The sequence below is a fragment of the Anolis sagrei genome, chromosome 5 (genome assembly GCF_037176765.1).
Source record: "Anolis sagrei isolate rAnoSag1 chromosome 5, rAnoSag1.mat, whole genome shotgun sequence".
NCBI classification, from domain to species: Eukaryota; Metazoa; Chordata; class Lepidosauria; order Squamata; family Dactyloidae; genus Anolis; species Anolis sagrei.
Window position 1 is genome coordinate 133,428,176 of NC_090025.1, and position 24,056 is coordinate 133,452,231.

A 24,056-nucleotide genomic window follows, 5' to 3' on the forward strand; every position below is an offset into this window, starting at 1 on the left:
GCCTGGGCGAAACAGACATTTCACAGTGCACAGGAGAGAAACGTGAGGAGGATCCATGGGGCAAATGGAGGTGGCTCCTCTTCTTCCTGCATGCTATGAGTGGCTGTTTTTCCTGGGCAAGGATGGGAGGTACCGGAAGAAAGAAATACATGGCACACCTGTCCCCCAAACAGCCCTCTTCACTCAGATCCCAAGGACAGAAGTGCCAGAGGAATGCTCACCTGGCAACCTCACCTTCGGGAAACAAGGCAACTTTTTAAACACACGAACAATCAAATCTGTGAATGTGAAGCCCACGCAAATGGACAGATGACTGTAAATTGTTTACAAAATTTTGAAGACACTGCAGACTCCTGTTAGCAGTATAAGCTCACTGGTCATCTTTTTTCTGTAACCTTTCATAGCACTCCTGTTAGTTCACATACTTTGCTGGCATCTCTCACAAAATCCCACTTCTAAAACATTTCTACAAAAATATTTTTATTGTTCAGTTTCTGCCAAATTCAGGCATGTTCTCCCTTAGAAAGGCAGTGAGCTGATGCATAACATAATCTTATTTCTCTCATCTTTCTCTTAGTGCCATCATCATCACGAACATGTTTGATGAGGACATGTGGCACAGCTAATTAGTAGCCAGCTGCATTAAATCACTACTGACCGAGAGGTCATGAGTTCAGAGCCAGCCCAGATCTGAGTGAGCTCCCAACCATTAATAGTCTAGCTTGCTGTTGACCTATGCAGCCCAAAAGACAGTTGCATCTGTCAAATAGGAAATTAAGGTTACCGCTTTATGTGCAGAGACTAATTTAACTAATTTACAACACCATAAAACCTTTCAGCAGCATGCATAAGAATGAGGAAGTACTCCATCAAAGACTCAGTGCCACAAGTGGACAGTGAAGTGGCAGCGTCCCCTGTTGCTGGAATTAAGCATACTCTTATGAAGCTGGAAAGCCTGAAATTTAAATTATTATTATTGGAAGGATACGTAAGGATATGTAAGAATCATTTGACCAGAGTTGGACAGTCTGATTGATGGGGAGATATTGGAAAAACAGATATTTATATATGCATATATTGTATGTACATTACAAGCATTGAAATGTAAGAAAAAAATCAAGTTCTCTCTGTATCAGAAACCCAAGCTGACAGGGCAAGCCAAGCTGCTGTCCAGGCATAGCAAGAGGGAAGTGAACATTCCAGGACGGGGGACCTGTTATCTATACAGAGACTGGTACAGTATAGCATTTAACTTCTAAGTAAGGAGCCTATCCCACTCCCTCCTGACGGATCAAAGTAGGCCCCTTGATTGATGAATGTAAGCTGTAAGCTGTATGCTGCTCTTTAGAAAGAAATACAGAGACATGCCTTTTGTATGTTGGAAGATAGAATTTGATATTTCTATGATGCTAAAGTGACATAGTGAATGATGTCAATGTATGTAGAAGCATGTTTCTTTGTTTGCCTGCATTTGTAGAGGTGTAAAAGACACAGTCAATGCCTTTATCGGGCACTCTGGTTTACTTTTGGACACAACTCCTCACCAGAGTCCCAGCTGGAAATAAACGTATTTTTCTTTCTCCAGAAAGGATCTCTCTTGATATTATCTCTCCTATCTGCTGCAACATTATCTTAAATTAGAGTTTTATGTAACTATTTAACCTACTGATGCCTTAATTAATGTAATTTTACTGGTATCTATTTTTATTTTGAAATTTACCAGTAGCTGCTGCATTTTCCACCCTCAGCTTATACTTGAGTTAATATGTTTTCCCAGTTTTTCATGGCAAAATTAGGTGCCTCGGCTTATATTCGGGTTGGTTTATATTAGAAAATATATGGTAATCCTTAAGTAATAAAGGAAAGGAAAGCAGAAACAGAAGCAGTGATCATACTTTCAATTTTAAAAAGTACAAGGAAAAGCTCCAGTTGCAAAGGACAAAGTCTTATTTGATATAAAATATCTAACAAACATCACCCCCAAGCAAAACAGAGTTTAGGACAGGTGGACTATTGCTCCCTTGGGAATCTAACACATGGGGACAGGAGTAATAAACATTAGCTTGGACATTATTGCTATTTTTGGATTTGCCCATGAAAACATTCACGGCCAGCTGTACCATTTACTGATACACCATTTCAAGAACAGTTTGAGCTTCTAAAAATTGACCTACAATATTCAGGGTCTTTCCCTTCTGTTTTTAAGGAACGTGTTTTCTTCCTTGCTACGGAAATAAGCAAGAAAAACTAGCAAAAGCTTGCAAAATTAACTCAGCTCTAGTAAATGTAATTGGCTTTGACTGATGGGTTTAAATCTAAAGCACCATTCTGTCCCTTTATGTACTTGAGGTTTACGAAAGATTTAAAGAACAAGAAATTATATCCATTTGACCTTTTGCTCAAGTGTGACTAGTAGATAATAATAGTACATACTACATATAATAAAAAATAAGGTCACTGGTCTTTAGTACTACTTTTCTACTGCTTCAGCAGAAACTAGTATCTTAGTTTAGTTATTGGCTTATAATTTTAATCTCTTTTAAAAAGAAATACAGTCGTGATCAGAAAATGCCCCCCTCCTCAGAAGGGGAGAAATAATTCTTTACCGATTTGAAGTCATGTGAAGCTGAAAATTACTTACATTTTAGACATGCTACATCTTAGCTAAACTTCTGGTGCGCAATTCCATCCAGCATTATGTTCCAGCAGAAAATATAGTGTTTGTTATTCTCCTTCTCCTCTGGAAATCCATTGGAGTGTCTCCACTAAAGACACAAGCTCAGCTCTGAAACAGTGTGTCCTCTCTATCTATATTTAGTATTCCATTCAGCCAAGTTGTCAGGTTTCACATATTTGATTAGGGAGAGTAATTTAATAGATATGAAGCCTTCCATCTTAATAATAAAAAATACTGACTACATTCTCTTTTTTGGTGTGTTTTTCTCTCAATATAAAGAGAACTAGCACAGAACGTATACAGTATCCCCTGCAGATAATTAAATATTATTAAGTTTGGATTGCTGAGTTTTCCGGGCTGTATGGCCATGTTCCAGAAGCATTCTCTCCTGATGTTTCACCAACATCTGTGGCAGGCATCCTCCGAGGTTGTGTTGTCTTTTGGAAACTCTGCAAGTGAGGTTTATATATTTCTGGAATGTCCAGGGTGGGAGAAAGAACTCTTGTCTGTTGGAGGCAAATGTGAATGTTGCAATAAATAAAGAACAACACTAAAAAACAGGGCAATTCTAGAGAAGAAACCATCAGGGCCAGCTAACACATACCAAAAGAGAATGCCTCCAGATAGGAAGCATCCAGGCTTTGAAGCTGCAAGGCCATTTAATGTTAATCAAGGCAGCCAATTGCAACATTCACTCTTGCTCCAAGCAGACAACAGTTCTTCCTCCCACCCTGGACATTATTCCACAGATATATAAACCTCACTTGGCTTGTTTCCAACAGACCTCACAAACTCTGAGGATGCCTGCTATAGATGTGGGCGAAACATCAGGAGAGAATGCTTCTGGAATATGGCCATGCAGCCTGGAAAACTCACAGCAACCCAGTGATTCTGGCCATGAAGGCCTTTGACAACATATTATCAGGGTTTATTCATATCCTGCTCATCTGGTTGGCCATTGTAGGAAGGACTAAGAAAGACTTTGGTAAATTCGCCAAGTATGTTCTTAGGACAGGAGTTGGAGCAAAGATGCTGCTCATCATGTAGATTTCATAAACTAGATCTCAATTTATTGACTCTTCTGGCCTTTCAATTACCTTCTTTCCTATACTTTCAACTCAAGTAGTGAGGAAAAACGAAGGCTGCGGTGAAATATTCTTCTTGTAGCTTCAGTCACACTGGGGCGGTTTCTTTGTAAGTAAGCCGATGTGGAAGCCAAGCCCTAACAAGAGACCCTTAGGGAGCTGGGTGTGTTTATCTCGGTGAAGAGGGCTGAGAGGGGACATGATAGCCATGTCTAAGTATTTGATTGGATGTCACATTGAAGAGAGGGCAGGCTTGTTTTCTGCTCCTTCAAGGATGCAGCAAGAGAGTCAAACTGCAGGAAAAGAGATTCCATCTATACATCAGGAAGACCTTTCTGGTGGTCAGAGCTGTTCAGCAGCAGAATATGCTGCCTCAGAGCATGGTAGCCTCCTTCTCTGGAGAATTTTAAGCAGAGGCTGGATGGCCAACTGTCAAGATGCTTTGACTGGGTGTTCCTGTATGGCACAGTGACTGGATACTTAATACTCTTATGATTTTATGGTATAGTGATCTGTGCGTTGGGTTGCAGCTCTGGAGACCAGGGTTCAAACCCCTGCTTGGCCATGAAACCCACTGGGCAAGTCACACACTCTCTCTCTCAGATGCCATTTGATCAAATCTTGTCAAGAAAAGTGGTAAGCTCATCTTGGGATTGCCATAGATCATAATGGACTTGATAGCCCACAACAACAAATATGAGAACTCAGTGTGCTGTGTTGGTTTGTGTGCCGGACCAGGACTCCAGAAAACCAGAGTTCAATTCCATATTTGTCCATGAGAGCCAGGTGACCTTGGTCCAGTCATGGTCTCTAAACTTCAGCAGAAAGGAAAAACAAACATCATGTGAACAAATCTTGCCATGAAACCCTAGTGATAGATTGACCTTAGGATGACCATAAATTGGAAATGATGTGAAGGCACAGAGCAACAAGTTGAAAAAAATCATACAAACATTTGCGTGCCACTGGATATGTTCTAGAATAATTATACCATCCCTGGTCATAAAGCATGCCTAGGTGATATGTAGCAATCCACATGTTAATCTGCAACTTTCATTATTAGCGGGAGCAGCAATCCAACATCTGGAATGCATCTGTCTTCTCATATTTTTATATATTCTGAATATATATTCTGAATATATAGACAGGTGGGAATTATGTAGTCCTCCAGATGTTAAGCTCCACTCCCAAAAGCTATCACTAGCCTAATAGTGAAGAGCGCTGGGAGTTCCACTGGAACAACATTTAGCTAGCTACACAATTCCCATTTCTGGTGAGACTGTCTATCTGTAGGGGAAAAAATGAAAACATCTGAATGTTACTGTTTGAGAAATCACTTTAGCTTAGAGAAATTCAATTAAGGCATGAAACAAATACCAGTTGAATGGCTACTCAAAAAAGTCTGTATCAAGACCAGAATGTATAACAATTGCTGTGAAATTTATAGCATTGTGGAAATAAGCATGCCGATGCCACATTTACCATGATTTTTGCATTGCATATTAAAACTTGCACATATATTCTGATTTTGTATGAATGAGGCTATATATATATTCATATTTATCCTTGACCAGCCAAAAGGGGGGTGAATAATGTCTGAGGCTCCTTCCACACTGCTTCTATATCCCAGGATCTGAGCCCAGATTATCTTCTTATCCCAGACTATCTGGTAGTGGAGACTCATATAATCAGTTTAAAGCAGAAAATCTGGGATCAGATCCTGGGATATAGGGCAGTGTAGAAGAGATCTTTTGTTGTTGTTGTTCATTTGTTTTCGACTCTTCGTGACCTCATGGACCAGCCTACGCCAGAGCTCCATCAACCGTCACCACCCCCAGCCCCAAGGTCAATCCAGTCACTTCAAGGATGCCATCCATCCATCTTGCCCTTGGTCGGCCCCTCTTCTTTTTTCCTTCCATTTTCCCCAGCATCATTGTCTTCTCTAAGCTTTCCTGTCTTCTCATGATGTGGCCAAAGTACTTCATCTTGGCCTCTACTATCCTTCCCTCCAATGAGCAGTTGGGCTTTATTTCCTGAAGTATGGACTGGTTGGATCTTCTGGCGGTCCAAAGCACTCTCAGAACCTTCCTCCAACACCAAGTTCAAAAGCATCTATCTTCCTTCGCTCAGCCTTCCCTAAGGTTCATCCATAGATGACTATGGGGAATACCATTGCTTTAACTATGCGGATCTTTGTTGCCAGTGTGATGTCTCTAGTCTTCACTATTTTATCGAGATTGGTCATTGCTGTCCTCCCAACACAAACAACAACAAAAAGAAGAGGCCTTAGAGACCTTCCAATATAAAAAAACAAGGATAAAGTCCTGAAACCCTATCTGACCATCACTGGCAGCCCGTCTTAATATATTGGCAAGGTTCAAATAGGCAGTGCTGACTTCTCCTCAATGCTGTCTCTTCATCTAACCTAGCTAACAGCCCGAACAAGAATCTAGGGTCAATAATAGACAAGCGAAACTCAAGCCACATGAAAGTATTTGGGAGAAGTAGCCTAGTTGGGATTTCATCTGCTCTATTTACAGTATTACTTGGAGTGCATTTACTATTCCAGAATGGAACCTTAAGAGACTTCTGTGTAGTCTTAAAATAGTCCAGTTCTTCTCTATAACCACTGGCCCTTTTATCACATTCTTCAATCACGAGGCAGGGCATAGACATTTTGTGGCCATTGCACAAAAGGTTTTGTAATTCTTTTTCCTTTAGCAACAAAACTACTTTATTGATTTACATGTTTTCAGATGAAACTTCAGTCTCTTTATATTTGAAACTTTTATTCTATAATACATATTATACCCAGAAACATCTATATAGGCCAGCTATAGTATGCAAAGACAGTAGTGCGGTACTACCATTCATCTTTACAAAACAGTTGTACAGACAACACGGGTTGCCACCGTTTCTTGACCCAAAGCAGCATTGTGGAAAAGTATAATTATGACATCTTGTGCTAGAGTTGATAACTTATGCTCCTCTAGATCAGTGTTTCTCAACCTTGGAGGTCGAGAGCCCTGGGGGAGGTTGTGAGGGTCTCAGAGGGGTCGCCAGAGACCTTCAGAAAACACATATTTCTGATGGTCTTAGGAACCGCTATGGCAGAGAAGGCTGATGATCTCTCTGCCTATCAGTCTCTTCCTTTTTGGAAACAGACGGCGAATCCTCCCACCAAAAGTCATGTGACTGGCTGACCTCTCAGCTAAGGAGAGGGCTGTTTCTGAGACCCCAGGTGGGGTGGGGAAAGCAGGCATGCTCTCCCCTAAATCACTATCAATCCCTCCCATATCCTGCCAGTATTTTCTGGTCATGAGGGTTCTGTGTGGAAAGTGTGGCCCAATTTTGTCATTGGTGGAGTTCAGAATGCTTTTTGATTGTAGGTGAACTATAAATCCCAGCAACTCCCAAATGTCAAGTTCTATTTTCCACAAACTCCACCAGTGTTCACATTTGGGCATATTGAGTATTCATGTCAAGTTTGGTCCAGATCCATCGTTTGAATCCGCAGTGCTCTCTGAATGTAGGTGAACTAAAAATCCAAAACTCAAGGTCAATGTCCACCCAAACCCTTCCAGTATTTTCTTTTGGTCATGGGAGTTCTGTGTGCCAAGTTTGGCTCAACTTCGTTGTTCAGAATGCTCTTTGATTGTAGGTGGAACAATAAATTCCAGCAACAACCCCCAAATGACAAAATCAATATCCTCCCCCCAACCCCATCAGTATTCCAATTTGGGTGTATTGGGTATTTGTGCCAAATTTGACCCATTGAATGAAAATATATCCTGCATATCAGATATTTACATTATGATTCATAACAGTAGCAAAATCACAGTTATGAAGTAGCAACAAAAAATTTATGGTTGGGGGTCACCACAACATGAGGAACTGTATTAAGGGCCATGGCATTAGGAAGACTGAGAACCACTGCTCTAGATGCTAAACTACAACAGAAGGGTCACATAGAAAATGGAGGGAGGAAATCTGGATGTCATGAAGTAGAGAAATTATGCTATGAGTTACTATAATGGACCCTCCAGGGTGCCCTGAAAATGTCCCTGGAAGAAGCTGGCAGGGCTCGAGAGACAGCAGAAGTTCCACATCTGTTGCTCTCCAGCTCCATTTTGCATTTTGCGATCTGGAAGTTGTTGATCCTTTCCCCTCATTATTTACACAGAGCAGTTCATATCCTTTGCCACAACCCATTTCAGACAGAGCGTACACAAAAAGCAGCTTTCAGTGATAATAAGCTTTATTATCCAAGTTTCAGCATACAGTGTGTAACTTTTCATTTAACATTTGTGCTACTTCATTGTAAATACAGGTTGAGCTTCAAGGTCTCCCCATGTGGTATACCATGACCATTTATTAGCCTACAGTTTTATATTTTAAAAATGCTCCATTGACTAAAAAAATAGCAGCTTGTTTGGAGGCTTGTTTTGCCCAGCAGAGTATTCTTCCGAGAATGCAGCATCTACTTCTTTAGTTTGCTAAAACCAAGAGCAGAATCAAAACAGGCCTCAGCACCATATAACTAATAGTGATGGAAGAATTATGCCAGATTGAAGAGCCAATCTTAAAGTGTCGGAAGCTTCCCTCCCACCCTTCTACATTCTAACCTACACACATTACATTTTCTACATATGTTACATCAATTAATCTAAATATGCACAAGGAGATACCCAAGAGGTACAAACAGTTAAAAAAGCCTCATTTCATTATAAACACTGCAGTACATTATACTAAACAGGAACTGGATTTTAACCAAAGCTAACAATCTTCAATAGTTGCTCTAGAACACTTCGCCCACATCTGCCCTTTTATCACGACATTTGCTTCGAGCCTTCGTCCGAGCCTTGAATGCCGCAGAATTGTACAGATGCTGTAAACGAAAGAGAGAAACAGCAATGATACCACTTAATACAGCTAAAGCAATGCTTGTTGGTTTAGAAAGTTATACAGTCTCCGAACAAACATAACACACATAGGCAATAGAGTGTACCACACTAAAGGACAGTAAAAGTCCAGCTAGCTCAAGCATGGACAAACTTCAGCCCTCCAGGTGTTTTGGACTTCAACTCCCACAATTCCTAACAGCCTACCAGCTGTTAGAAATTTTGGGAGTTGAAGTCCAAAACATCTGGAGGGCCGAAGTTTGACCACGCCTGAGCTAGATCTACTCAAATTCCTTTTTAAGACCAATATCCTGTTCCCAAAGTAGGGAAAAAGACAGAACAAAAGATGTTGTGCCAAACAAAAAAAAGATTTTGTTATTTTCAACATAATGCATATTTATGCACAGTTGATGGGTTTCACAGTAAAACTTTCTTTCATAAGCTTAAAGCTTTGAGAAGCTTCAAAAAGTGATCAAAAATGTTACAAAGGCTGGCTAGGGAAGTATTCAGAATACATGCAAGTTTTCTAGCTTGTCTGCATGCTCAATTCACTCCCTAATGTCCCATCCCCCCCAGCCTAAATTCATGTAACCACAATTTTGGGAGGTAAACCCAAACTCGGCAATAATGATCCAAAATAGCCACATAACTTTTATTGTGTTACTTAGCTAACCCCCAGCCTGAGTGAGAAGTAAAGCAAGAACAATCTGCACAGGACCTATTCAATTTCTGCTTTTGCTAACTGGTAATAGTTAAATGCCCTTAGAAAATCACGAGGAAGAAGCAACATTTAGCAGGAAAAAACAAACAAACAAACCCAGTAATTCAGCGTCAAGTGAAGGTGACCAACATACCCTTTCAAAACGGGGTATCTTCATGGTTTTAAGAGCTGCTTCATCAAGCATCAGTGGTGGCCCAAGTTCAAACACGTTCCGGAGGAGTTCATTAGACTGCACAGGATATAAGAGTATTCAATGATTCATATTTTTTGTTGAATTTTCTTATTAATATGAGAGTTCACCATAACATTCAAACCACAGCACACAAAGTATTACAAACCATACACACACCCAAAACCCACATCCCACACAAAATAAAACCTCTTCCCCACATGACTTCCAAGCACTATGAAGCCTTTAAGTCAATTTATCTATCCTTGTTCATAACCTAATCAGATTCCTAATGGTGCTTCTCTATGTCACTGACTCTCCACTTAGATATGCCACGATAAACTTCCACTTTTCCAAAAAGTCCTCATTACTTTTGTTCCTCCTTCTGTTGGTTAATTTGGCCATATATTGCTTTTGAGACTGGTCCTTGCACTTTACTAATTCCCCCGGCTCCATGTTTTCTCTGCACTAGCTTCGGCCCAGCCTTCTCAAGTTGTCTAGGCCCATTTTGAAAATTCTGGCCCCTGGTAGCTTATTCTGCATGATAGAATAGTGATGGAATTGGTTATAATGTATGTTTGTATTAATAATTTTATGCCTATGTTTTGCTTACTTTGTATGCTTTCTGCATTATTTTGAGTCCTCTAGGGGAGATAGAGGACTAAAGATTATTATTATTATTATTAGCATATATTCACACATTCTTTCTCTCCGATCCTTTTCAGTTAAACTTTCCCCCCCTTTGGCTATGGTTAATCTTGAAGCAGCAAAGCGATATTGGTATATTTCTTGGTCCTTTTGGATTATTGTTTTCTCTAGATAGACCTAATAGACACAACCCTGGGATTTTTATATTATTATGTAGCGTTTAATTTGTCTCCTTAGTTACCTTATCCCAAAATGCCTGTATGGTTTCACAGGTCCACCACATGTGGAAAATTTTATTTATTATTTATTTACGGTATTTCTATCCCACTTTGTCAGCTCAAAGGTGACTCAAGGTGGCTTACAAATTGGCAGCAATTTGATGCCACAGCAGTCACAAAAATGTCTCTTTCTGTTTCCTACACCTCCAGCAAATACTTTGTTGTGATTTATCTATTTTTGCCAATGTTGCTGAGGTGTTATAGTATCTATAAAACATTTTATAAAGATTCTTCCTTATTGATACAGAAAGCATAAATCTGAATCCTTTATTCCATAGGTATTCCCAGTTAAATGATTCTTATTTAACAGATAATTTCATAGACTCCCAACTGGAGGCATAGCCCTGTCTTGTTTCGACAGATAAAATGGAGGTATTTATTTATTTAAAAGTTTTCTATACCGATCTTCTCACCTACAAGAGGGACTCAGATCCGGTTCACAACATGTGTTCATATACAAAAATACAAACCACACAATGCATCATCATTATACAATTAAAAACATATTACAATACAACATCGTCATCATCACACTTACATAGCCAACTAAAATGGAAGCATTATATCACCAAGTGGTTTCCAGCTCCTTTTTCTACAGTGAATTGTCTTTTGAGAAAGGCAGAAAACTAATAAAGGAAAGTGCTTTGACTCGACAAATTACCTGCAAGTGGCACTGCATCCCCGACCCTAAGATTTCCTTGAAAGCATCGTATGTTTGCTTTTTAACCCAACAGTCGATGTACATGCGCTCTGGTCCGAATTTGACTGTCTCTGTAGGAAAATCATGTTCCTGAAAAAAAAAAGAGGATGCAATCAATACTGTGTAAGATTTTAAAAATGATAAGCCATCATGTAAAGGCAAACAATAGTCAATTAGCTACAAAATTCTCCAACCATGGTGGCACAGCAGGTTAAACTGCTGAGCTGCTAATCTTGCTGACTGAAAGGTTGGCGTTTTGAATCTGGAGAGCGGGGTGAACTCCCGCTGTTAGCCCCAGCTTCTACCAACCTAGCAGTTTGGAAACATGCAAATAGATACCGCTTCTGTGGGAAGGTAACGGCGCTCCATGCAGTCATGCTGGCCACATGACCTAGGAGGCATCTACAGACAACACCGGCCCTTCAGCTTAGAAATGGAGATGAGCACCAGCCCCCAGTCTCAGATACAATTAGACTTAATGCCAGGGGAAACCTTTACTATGGTATAAAATGCCAAGTATGTGATATGACTTGAATTTATTTATTTACTATATTTATATACCATTTGTCTCACCGGGAGTGGGGTGGGGGGCTCAAGGCAGTTTACAACATATAAATAGCAAAAATTCAATGCCATAAACATATAGAAAGAAAAAAATCATAATAACTAAACACTAACATATAACTATAAATCATTAAAACGATTAAACATGAGACATAAACAACTTTAAAACAAAGCATTAAAAACATCCTAGTATAAATATTAAAAATCACATGATCCAATTGTCACTGCACATATTTCCTAATGCATGGATACTGGAACCAAATCCCAGAGGATACCACTGGTCCACTGCACATGGCTTCTTTCTTAACTGCTTACCTCTACTGCTCGCAAAACGTCTCTAAAGACAGATCGCTGTTTCCTTTTGTCCACTTTTGCCCGGTGCTTATTCCCATCTGTAGCCAGCGCCTTCAATTTCTGGGTCAGGACCTCCATATCTTCATAAAAGAAATCCTTGTCAAAGAAAAAGGAACATTTGTTTATGGTGCTGCTTTTGAAGGCTCAAGTTTCAGATACCCCCACAATGCTGAAGTTGAGTATTTCATAAACCCATGCATTTTGGTCAAAACGTTGCAAGGAGCAGCATTACCTATTACTATACAAATTGCCAGATCAAGTCTGTCACAATTTGAAAGGCAAGGGACTTTAAGGAAGGAGCTTTTGAGTGCTACCTTCTGAAATACACACTTGTAATTCTAAGGTTCTGCAGAGGAATAGAATGAACAACTATTGGTACAGCCAAATAATAATGTATGTGAGGGGGCAGCCATCAGTTTCAACTGTTTTGGTACTTAAACAGCATCTGGACTTTAAACCCTGGGAAAATAGCACTCACTTTCCTTGTAACTGAAAAAACTAGATTAATTTTCAACTTCCAAAGTATTTATATCACTGTATCTGTGATGATGTTTAATATTTGAATGCTCTCTTTTCTTCCCTCTGTCCCATTTTCTCTTCTGATGTAAATTCAGCCAGCCTAAGTTATTTATCCCATAAGCATTTGTAATATAAAATCATCCATTCCTATGAAGGCTAGGGATAATTGGATGCAGGCAGTCACTGAAACAATAAACAGGCTGAAGAACAGCTTGTATTTGAATAAGGACAATGTAAAGAATGAAGAATTTAAAGTTAATGGGGTCGATACGGTATTTAGAAATATCCAAAATCTGATGACAATAGATTAAGTGCATTGAAGTCCAGCACTCTAAATTTCAATAGCTCAAAATCAAACTGCAGGAAATGATTCTATCATATGAATCAGAACAGATCCTTGGCTCATTCTGCAATCCTATGTTGCCAAAGGTTTTCCTGGCTGCCTTCCCAAGACAGGAACCTAGGTAAGTTGATACTATTCTTCCACACTGTCAAAGGAAACAGTAAAATACATTAATAAAGGGATAGGGAAAATTCATAAAGCAAATGAGTTCAGAAGCAATTCAAACCAACCAAGTGAAAGCTGTCTTATGGTATAAATCCAAGAAGTACCTCAAGTTTACAACTACAGGCAGTCCCTAAGTTATGAATAAGATTTTTAAGTGTAACTCCAGATAAAAAAATAATTTTTCTAGCTTTAGATATAGCATAGGGAAGGGTTAACACCCCTGTGTTGTTTGTTTTGCTGCCTGGGCTCCTGTTCAAAAGATTTCACCTCATTTTCTGTCTCTGTGATCATTAGATTTTGGAAAATGTGACTTGTGGAAACAAAGATTTGTGACAAAGCTTCATCTGAGATTCTTTTTTCTCATGATAACTCTTCCAGGAGTGCATTTCTCTTCTGTGGGGAAGATTTCTCTCATTTCCTGTTGTCTCCTCCCTGTTCTTAACTATGAGTCATTTGCAAGTTAGACGTCTGCAACCTGGGATTGCCTGTACTGTCACTGTTGGCATATGGTAATTGAGTAGCATACTGCAAGATCACGTTATAGTGTATAATAGTATAAAGGCAACAGGGTAGTAATATTTTAGGCCAGTATACTGTATGTACAGATATATACACACTATATTGCTCCACCAGAATGTGATATATGTTGTAAAAATCAAGACAAAGAAGGTGTCATCTTCATTTTCAGCATTCTGCTCTAGGGTTGCTTGCACTTACTGCATCCGATTCTCTTGCCAGTTCAAACAGAAGAGCCAATGTTTCTCCTGCAGCAATTCTCATGTTTACATCATCACAAGAGAGCAAGACGGGAAATTTATGTAAGTGCCTAGGAGAAAAGAAGAGGCATTTTACTTATCTGTAAAGAAAGGCATATTTTAAAGAATGCAACACTGGGACGGTGAAATTTCAGATGTACTTTTTCAGGAGTCAGAGGCAGAAGGGGATGGATGCGTTTTGAGCATATTCCGGTCAAGGCATAATTTCACAGGGTATGTTGAGTTCCAAATGGCTTCAATACATTCCAGAGAAAATGGCACTCTCAGAACTAGAATATTTTACCCGTCATAGCAAAATTACAAGACTCCTCCACTTAAAGAAACCTGGGGGGGGGGGGAGGCTGGGAGATATTTGCTTTTCCCTATTGCAGTTCTCAAGTAATTCTGCATGGCACAGAATGCTTACATTTCAAGTTTTTTCTTCACTTCATTCATTGGACAAATGGTCAACAGAAGGGTCCAGGCCAAGAGAGCACTGATGTGAAGAACTGTGTTCTGGGTACTTGAAATACCATTTGAATTTCTCTCCTTCTGATAGGATTTTGTGAAAATATTCTCCAGGCATTCCATCGTTGAATATAACTCCTGGTTTTAAAAACAACAGATTAAGTAAGCTGCTAAGCAGATTCACCGGAACCAATCATTAAGCAGGAATAATTAATCAGAAAACTTCCTTACCGTGATGTCATCAGTGGCAATAAAGCAACAGACTCCTAAACAGGTGGCACACTGAGTTAAAAGCAAGGGGAAAAAAGCGAGTTAGGATATTTGATCTTCCATTTATGAGCACTTACTTAACCTTTTATACTCAGGGACTTGCCAGCGTCTATTGGCCAACACAGCTGCTTTAGCTCTATTGGCTTAAGTCTAATTGGCTTAAGGAATCTAACATTGGCTTAAGTCCAGTCAGCTCACATTCATCTACCTTTTACGATCAGAGACGTCGATATGCTTAGCAACATCAATGTTGCTGATAAGACTTTCTTTTAATTAACAGTTTGAGTGTGCCCTGCCTGACCACATTGGTATCAAAGCATCTCACAAGCAACAAAAGTCTATTTACAGTTTGTGGCAAGTAACATTACTGCTAGTCACTTATAACAATATTAGTATGAGTAACACTATTAAACCAGTATTGTTATTTAAATGTAATGTACTTCAGGAAAATCAAACTTTCCAAGTGCTCCCTGCTGCTGGCTGACTCACTGCAATACCTGTATGATTTGTTTACCAGGGAAGGACAAGAATTTTGCTGCCAATTTATACTTTTTTTTGCTGCCAATAACTACAGTCAAACAGTAAGAAAGTAGGTGCTCTTTCTTCTCTATTGTAGACCATAGGATATTATGTCCATCCAAAAATATGAAATCAGTTAACAACTGGAATATTTGACTACTTAGCTTCAATTGCAATGACAAATAACATATATCTGAACCTTTTCTTATAAAGCCAGATGTCCCTCCTTTACTTACAGCTTGCCTTGCTTGTACACTAGCTGACCCATCACTAAGTATCTTCTTCAGAATTGGTGCAAGGGTTTTGAAGACTTCTTCGCTTTCAATCCCTGACCCGAGCTGCACACATAGTAAGCAAGCCAGTCCGGCTGCTGCACGCTGCTCATCACTCTTGCCTACAAAGACAGCCAATAAAAACTTGCTATAAAACTGTATGTGAAAGGAATTAATCTTGACAATAAGATATACAAACTATAGCTATAGCTGGGTTTACCTTTCTTTATACAGCGTTCAATGCTATCTGTTAGCGTCATTCTCCTTTCCAGGATGAACTCATAAAGTATTTTTGAGGTCATGGCATTTTTAAGACCTTCAAGAGCTGACTGCCTTGTCTTCGCACTATCAGGAAAAAACATGGAACAATTCCTTCTTAATGGTCAGTTGAAAATGGTGCCACACTTCCAGATTAGTTTTTTTTTTTAAACCATTGGTTTAGATTCAATTACTCATTTAGAATCAAGTAAACTAGTGTTACAGATAAGGTGTGAGGAACTCTGCCTATCCAAATGTTCTGGGATTGCAACTCCCATCAGTCCTAAACAAAACAATTACTAGGTGGATAGGAGCTGCAGTCCCACAGTACTTGAAAACCACATCTTTACGATCACTGATTTAGTAAGAACATTTAATAATAATATCCCATTTCACTTGGAAATGTGACAGCTGATGCACATATCCAATGTCATCCTATTGATTTCTTAATGTTTCCAGTGGCCACTAAAAGGAGATGACCACTTTCTCAAATGTAACTGTATATTCCTTGCTCATTCTTTTCAATTTATTTGATAAATGGGGAGACTTCTAATCCAATATACCCAGCAAAAGAGGAAGATATGGTAATCAAAAGAAAATATATTGAATAAGATAATTAATTGCCCAATACATCTCTGAACTGAGCACCTGAACAGTGCCCACCGTTCTGCCACAAATGGCAACAGCAAATAAATACCAAAATGCCATGAATTGAATGTCCAAGAGCATCATGGCAGTGGTAGGAAGAGATTACTAAAAAAAATGATACGGAAAGCTGTACTTCCTATTTCTGAGCAACATCAGCATCTACAAAATGAGACATAGCAAAGAACTTCCCCCTTGACTTTTTTTAAAGGCAGTAGTAGTGCAGTGTAGTTTAGAAACACTCATTGTGCAAGTATTTTGTCCTTAATACACAATGAGCTCCAAGACAGATTTTGAAAACCACTTAAGACTGCTTCTCAGACCTCCCATACCTCTTGTCCAAGGTAAGGTCAATGAACCCCTTCAGCTTGTATTCAATGTCTTCTTGGGTTGCTTCTTCATCAACTTCAGCCCCTAGGTATATATAATAACAAATGTTAATCTGGAGAAACTCACTACAAGTTGTTGTGAGTCTTGTGGAAATCATCGGTCTGATTTAATCACATTAACTTTTGTTCTAATTCTGCCTGGTCAACTCTTTACCAGCTGCTCTGCTGTTTTTCACTATTATGGGAAGTGATTTAGGGCGGGAATAATAAATGTATTCTAGTGTGGCTTCACCCTTGGAAAGAGATGGAAAAATTCTAGAAGTACAGGAGCCTAATGTCCCTGCCCATGAATTGATGCCAAGTTGTACCAACATCCCATGAACATTTTTATTGATAGGAAAATGTAACTACCCTGTAACTAACAAAAGCAATGGACTTTCTGTGTGTGGTTTTAATAGATCTATACAAGTGTTGCCCATATCACCCTACTCTATCTGAAACATAGATATACTTTAAGCTACATCTGATTTAACTACTCCTGAAATTCTGAAGAAAACTCTGACAGCGTTTGATCTCTAAGTTCTGTTGGGATCTTACTAGCTGAAGGTGTCACACACTGTTTTAGGCACAAGCAATCAATGCTTCACACTCTTGGTTACTCCCAAGAGAAGAGGCAGCAAGTCCTTCACAATCATATCACAGGGCAAGTAACACCTGGTAGAATCTTAACTTCTAACATACGATTCCTACACTTTATAAACAAGAATGCTCTATTAATAAATTTGTCAACTTGTTTTAGCTGAACATTTAGAAAGCTTTATAAGGTATCTCATAACACACTATTCTTGCAGCACCCTTTTTGCATTCTTCCCTCAATCATCCTCTTCGTCTATGTTCCCATTTATTCTCCAATCATGCCCCCATTCTCTTGTAATTCAATGCTAACACTTCCATCTTTCAGCTGTTTCTCCACCCGCAGGTCTTTCTACAGTCCTGTTTCGCCAGCTATATTTTCTTTTTTTCCCCCTTGCCTTCCTCCACACATGATTCCTCCCCACTGCACCATCTGTTCAATATCTTTCTTTCTCTTTAGTCCATTTTCATTCTGTCATCCATTCCCACCCACATTCCCTCTCTACTGAGTTTGGTAGCAAAATCACACAGGATTTTGGACCCTGCAGCAACTGTGTCAGAGTCTGTCAGGCACAAGTGAACCATGGAAGTGTTTCTAGTCAACTACAAAACGTTGGGAAAACAGGGGTATCCTGTAAATATGATCCTAGAAAACACATAAGGCAATGCTGTTGGAGTGAGATAGCAGTCACTTTTCTGCTCTTTCACCCAGGCATGACGGGCTTGGAATGAAGTGGAACATTCTCACAAAAATACAAAAAGATCATATCTGGCATTCTTGTAGGATTCAGCAAACAGAGCAAAAGCCATGTTGTGACTGCAAATGGTTCTTATGTTAGGACACACTTGTGTCGCAATACATTTTATTTTTGCCAAAGAATGATACTTCAGAATAATCTACGTTGATCTTTCATTTCTGCAGCAATCTTTCAATAAAGACTCAACAGCTGACTTACCCTCCTCAGTGAAGCTAGCAGGATCACTGAAGCCACTACAGTGGCTCATGGTTTCAATGGATGCATCTTCATCACTAAAAGGCTGTACGTTTCTATTCTGGGCACCTGAGAAAAACATGGTTAGGTCATGTTAATACTGGGAAATGCTTTGATAGCTTGGTTTTACTCAAGTCTAATATACTATCACAATGTTCTGCTGCTAAATCATAGAGTTCTGGCTCTGCTATAGGGAAGGTGGCAGGAAGGGAAAACATCCAGATGATACACACATTTCTGTGAGCCACAAAATCTGCATTAACTTACCTGATCAGCCCACTTCTCAATAAAGTGATTTTGCCAGAAACTATACAATGACGTAGCAATATATTTGCAGAGGCCAAATGGGGCTCATTAGAAACAGGAACCTATCACTAAGCTCCAGTCTGCTGAAAACCTCTGTTCTCAACCTTTTGCAACATGTTATCAGAAGGAACTTTTATGGTCAAATAAAAGTCTGTGACCACTTTTCATATGATAAAAAAGAACTTGACTGAAGTGTAACTATTATTCAATTCCCCCTTCATTCTCATGTGCATCTAGAAAGAGAAATAAACTTTAATGTATTTTCACTTCAAACAGGAATTATGGTTGAAAAATAGCTGGGTAACATCAAGTAATTTAGAGCTTGTGGCGACCCTAATGCAAAGTTATCACTGGTGTTCCTTGGAAAGATCTTTTCAAGCAGGTTTGCCTTTGCTTCCTTTGAGGTTGAGTGTGTGTGACTTTCCACAAACTTCAGCAAAATAATAAACTTGTGGGTTTTTTTATATATTAAGAAAACTAGAATTTACTTTAAGCCAAGATTTACCAAGAATCTGGTAAAACAATTCACCAGGTTTGTTGTAAATGTACAAATATTCCCATTCAGTATACAGCTGGAGCAAGGAGCAGTTCAAGCAGATTTGTGATTGATACACTGCACCAGTTCATAGTCATTGGTTCTGCATATTGGATCTTGCATCCTTTGACTTTTCAATCTATGTCTGGCCTTTTCAACAAATATATAAACAGATTATGTTGGGTGAGATCAATTTAGTTCATGAAAGGAACCAATTACTGTCCACATAATGGCTGATCAGTTTCCAAGAAGGCCACCAGCAGGATGCAAGTGCAGATGTGCTCTTCTGTCCTCCAATAATCAATAAACTGCCATAGTGCCTCTAATGCTGGCAATAAACACTTAAAAATTACTGCTAATGTGTTACAACTGGCCCTCTCTCCCAAATATCCTAAGGTAATGAGTAGCACAAATAATTAATAAGTACTATCAAATTCAAGTAGCAATAGGAAATAAACCCACTGAAATGTTTAAAAAGCAAACTATTATCATCAGGTAAGACCTGCCACATGTTCACTGCACTTGTAAGGTCAATGTTATACTATCTACAATAACAATGCCAGCAAGTACTGTCTTATTAACTTTCTTTAAATGATTAGTGATGAATTATTCCCAAGCAATTTTTCAGACTTTCATTTTTGTCTGTGGCAGCCGGGCAGTATGTTGTTGCTTCTCTACGTGTTTAAATGACACATCAATAACATCATGATCACTTCCCAACTATCAGAACCAGAGCACTGTGTGGATAATTTTACAGATTATGTTCCACCCATTATACTTAAGATATAGAAATATTCCTATAAACTGACTTTGTGAAGTTCTATACCACTTCTTATGTATGAAACGATTTGTATTTTAGCATAAGAAGCAATGCTCATTTTTGAATCCAGAAGGTAGTACAGTAAGTTGTCAATGATTTCTGAGCAGTTTTGTAGAGCATTACTGTAGAGAAAGGCAAAAGATTTATACAATCACGAGATAAACCAGAGTATGTAGGCAAACGACAACATCATAATCTCGTGACAAGGAAACAGACAAATTATGGATCCCAATTAAAGCATCTCTCTAGGGCAGAAATATTTATTTATTAATACTTATTTCACATATTTGAACCCAATCCTTTTCACACACACACCCTGTGTGTGCTCAGGGTGGTTTCACAATAGGCATTCATTCAAATGCCAACCACAGCCATAAATAGAATACATTTAAAACAATTCATTACAAACATTGAATTAATAAGACATTTCTTTAAAATCACATAGATAGCATGAATGGACTGGGTAGCCAGGATCCATTGAGACTGCATGTCCATCATCCTGTCATTGTGTACAGTTTATCTTGGAGTGAGCATATTACAGGTTACAAACATATTTTACTATGATTATTGACCTCACACAGGAAATCTCAAGGCTAGAAGGAGGGTTTGCGTGGCCTAGGGCCTATGACTTCTAAAAGCTGTGTAGTGAATAAAATTGAGAGAAATAAAAGCAACTTGTTTAGAGCTGGAGAAAAACTACTCCAAATACAATGGACTGCCTAGAAGATAAATAAATGAGTTGTAGAGCATATCAAGCCTCAACTCTGCCCTAAAAGTCAAGATGACTAAATTGAGACTGACGTTGTTGGAACACATCATGAAAAAAGATGATTCACTATAAAAGGCAATAAAATAGAAATAAAGTTCAAGGCAGCAGGAAAAAAATAAGACAATATTTCAGAGAGACTCGGGGCCCTTCCACAGCGCATATAACCCAGAATACAAAGGCAGATAACCCACAATATCTGCTTTGAACTGAGTTATCCGAGTCCACAGTGCTACATAATCCAGTTCAATCTGGCTTTTATGCAACTGTGTCAAGGAAGCTAAGACTGCAAGACCTTGGTGATATAGTGACTTAGAGGTCTCTCATTCCTAGTTTTGCCATAAGCCAATGCCAACTTTCACACCAATCTTGGCTCTATTTTTATTGATTTGGTGGTACCAAATCTTCTACATTGGCACCTTGTACCGAGCAAGATAGGAGACAATAGGGAAAGAAGAAGGCCACATTCCAAATGGATACTCAACCAAGGAAGCCTGAGTTCATAACAAAAGGACTTGGAGGTCTCTCTTTCATAAGGCCACCACTGTTAAAATAATCCCCAATGGAACAAGGCAACTGCAGGATGACAAATGTTGTAGTGACATATAGGTTTTAACGCAGTAGTTCTCAACTGGTGGGTCCCTAGATGTTTTGTCCTTCAACTCCCAGAAATCCTAACAGCTGGTAAACGGGCTGGGATTTCTGGGAGTTGTAGGCCAAAACAACTGGGTACCCACAGGTTGAGAACTACTGTTTTAACCTACAAAGCCCTTTACAACCTCAGACTAGTATACTTGAAACTGCATATCTCCTACTATGTACCCAGAAGGCAACTTTGATGGGAGAGGGACAGCTGACATCTCTACACCCACCTTAAATGTGTCTTAAAGCTACTCGAGATGGGACCTTTTCTGGGAAGGCTCCAGCTTTGTGGAACACTCTCCCTAGAGAATTCAGGGCTGGCACTACTTTTTATCATTTAGGAAAGGAGTGAAAACTTTTGTGTTAGTGTAAATATTTATATTTTATGGCATTGAATGTCTGCCTTGTTTATGTTACATTTGGAAGCCGCTCTGAGTCCATTTGGGGAGAGAGGTGAAGGTTAGAAATAAAATTTTATTGTTATTATATTCATAGCATTGTAATGTAATATGTATTATATTACACATATAATTGTACTGTATCAAAAGTTGGAGTATATATAATATATAATTATTTTATATATACTACAACTTTTGATACAGTACAATATATTATATAATACTAATAGTATAATTGGAGTCCCCAGTGGTGCTATGGGTTAAACCCTTGTGTTGGCAGGACTGATCACTGACAGGTCAAGTGGTTCGAATCTGGGAAGAGCAGGTTGAGCTCCCTCTGTTAGCTCCAGTTCCCCATGCAGGGACATGACAGAACCCTCCCGCAAGGATGGTAAAACATCAAACATCCGGGTGTCTCCTGGGCAACGTCATTGCAGATGGCCAATTCTCTCACACCAGAAGTGACTTTCAGTTTCTTGAGTCACTCCTGACATGAAAAAAAGTATAATATACTGGTAGTGTATTACATATATTGTGGTAGAATAATATAGTACAATATAATAATATATAATATTATTATATTACATGTATTATTCAGAATAATATTGCAGTATAGAGGTATAATACAATATAGTAATATATAGTATATATACAGTAATATATAATACTAACATTGTGCTATGCTAATATTGATATATTGAGTATACATGCAATATTGATATTATAGTGTAACAAAATATAATACTAATACAATAATACAATATTATAATATATAGTAATATATTTGCATATTATATATTACATGTGAAATTACTAACAATATTGCAGTATAGTGGACTAGTACAATGCAGTAATACATAATACAAATATTGTGCTACGCTAATATTATATTGTATATATGTGTAACATTGATAATACTATTATAGTGCAATACAATATAATACTGATAGGTTCTTCCCTGATATCAAGTCTAGTCGTGTCAGACTCTGGGGGTGTGGTGCTCATCTCCATTTCTAAGCCGAAGAACCGGCGTTGTCCATAGACACCTCCAAGGTCATGTGGCCAGCATGACTGCATGGAGTGACGTTACCTTCCTACCTATTGATCTGCTCACATTTGGATGTTTCAAACTTCTAGGTTGGCAGAAGCTGGAGCTGACAGTGCAAGCTTACGCCGCTCTCCGGATTTGAACCTGTGAGCTTGTCAACAAGCTCAGCACTTTAACCCACTGCGCCATCGTACTTTAATATATAACTATACTGTTATAGAGTAATACTAATATATTAAATATAACTACTGTTAAGATATAATGATGAAATATGCAAATATAGTACAAGTTGTAATGTTTTTGATTGTGAGCCACTGAATGTCCATATGGAGAGATACAGCAGGAGAGATACATAAATAAGTTTAATGTAATGATAATATGATTTAAAATAATATCTGTGATGTCTAAAATAAATTATATCTATGCTATATATTATCATAGAACAATAGATGGTAATAAAGATAAACAGGCAGGCGCTAGGCCCGCCCCTCCCATGGCCCCCCACCCCCATCTCCCCTCCCCTGCCACGCAGAGGCACCACAGTTCCCAGGGAGCTCCGCGGCGCGGGGGCGCATGCGCGCTGGGCGGCCTCACCTGCTGCTGTCCCGCGCGAGTTGCCCCCTCCTCCTCCTCCTCGCCGCTTGGATTTCGGCATGGCTTCGGCGTGGGCCTGTCAAGCAGCGGCGGCGGCGTCTCCGCGCGGCTCCCCCTGGCGCTCCGGCCCCGAGGCGCTCCGGCCCTTGCCTCCCTCCGGCCTGGCCTGTGTTTAGAACCCTCGCTCGGGCCTCAGTGACAATCAGCCGATAGACGAGCAGGAGCGCTTTTTACTATAGAAACGTCTTTGTGAGGCCGGCTTCCCGGACCGAGGCAGCGGATGTGATTGAGGCAGGCAAGCGAGAATAGGCAAAGCTGTAGCAGCGGCAGAAATCCCCGTGGAGGCCCGTGAACGGAAACGATACATCTTTCTCCTCTCAGACGCCAGGAACTAAAGGCGGAGAGCGGCCGCTGACGCGACTTATATAGCCCGTCTGGCGGCGAGGAGGGCGGGGACAACAACGTTTAGGGGCGGGGCTTCGAAGCCGCCAATGGCCCGTCGGCGTTGTAGTGACGTGTCAGCGGGAGGCCGCGCGGTGAATTATGGGGCTGGTAGTTTTTTTCCTTCGTGAGCCGAGTGACGCAGTGGTTGGCGCGAGGAAGCCTCGCTGCTCAGCCTGCCAGACATAGGAGTCGGCTGCGGGGCGCGGTGCATGCTGGGAAGTGTGGTCTGCGGCGGCCT

General features: G+C 39.6%; 1 protein-coding gene across 1 annotated transcript; it reads right to left on the minus strand.

Moving 5' to 3' along the window:
* Positions 1-8,002: 8,002 nt before the first annotated feature.
* On the minus strand, positions 8,003-23,576 carry IFRD1 (interferon related developmental regulator 1). Its single transcript, XM_060777645.2, has 12 exons — positions 23,375-23,576; positions 18,230-18,334; positions 16,644-16,725; positions 15,629-15,753; positions 15,373-15,530; positions 14,579-14,629; positions 14,307-14,485; positions 13,842-13,950; positions 12,059-12,193; positions 11,141-11,269; positions 9,518-9,613; positions 8,003-8,650 (listed from the first exon to the last, which is right to left on the minus strand). The coding sequence occupies exons 1-12, from the start codon at positions 23,433-23,435 to the stop codon at positions 8,561-8,563; spliced, it is 1,320 nt and encodes a 439-aa protein (XP_060633628.1). The 5' UTR covers positions 23,436-23,576; the 3' UTR covers positions 8,003-8,560.
* Between the last annotated feature and the right edge of the window lie 480 nt (positions 23,577-24,056).

Bases quoted from the DNA above. Each gene is read 5' to 3' on its own strand.
- IFRD1 (XM_060777645.2), bottom strand. From the start codon at position 23,435: ATGCCGAAATCCAAGCGGCGAGGAGGAGGAGGAGGGGGCAACTCGCGC. The intron at 15,754-16,643 runs GTATGGGAGGTC...TTTTCCTGATAG, and splicing joins GACCTTACCTTGGACAAGAG to TGCGAAGACAAGGCAGTCAG. The intron at 14,486-14,578 runs GTAAGGAAGTTT...TTTTAAAACCAG, and splicing joins TTGCCACTGATGACATCACG to GAGTTATATTCAACGATGGA.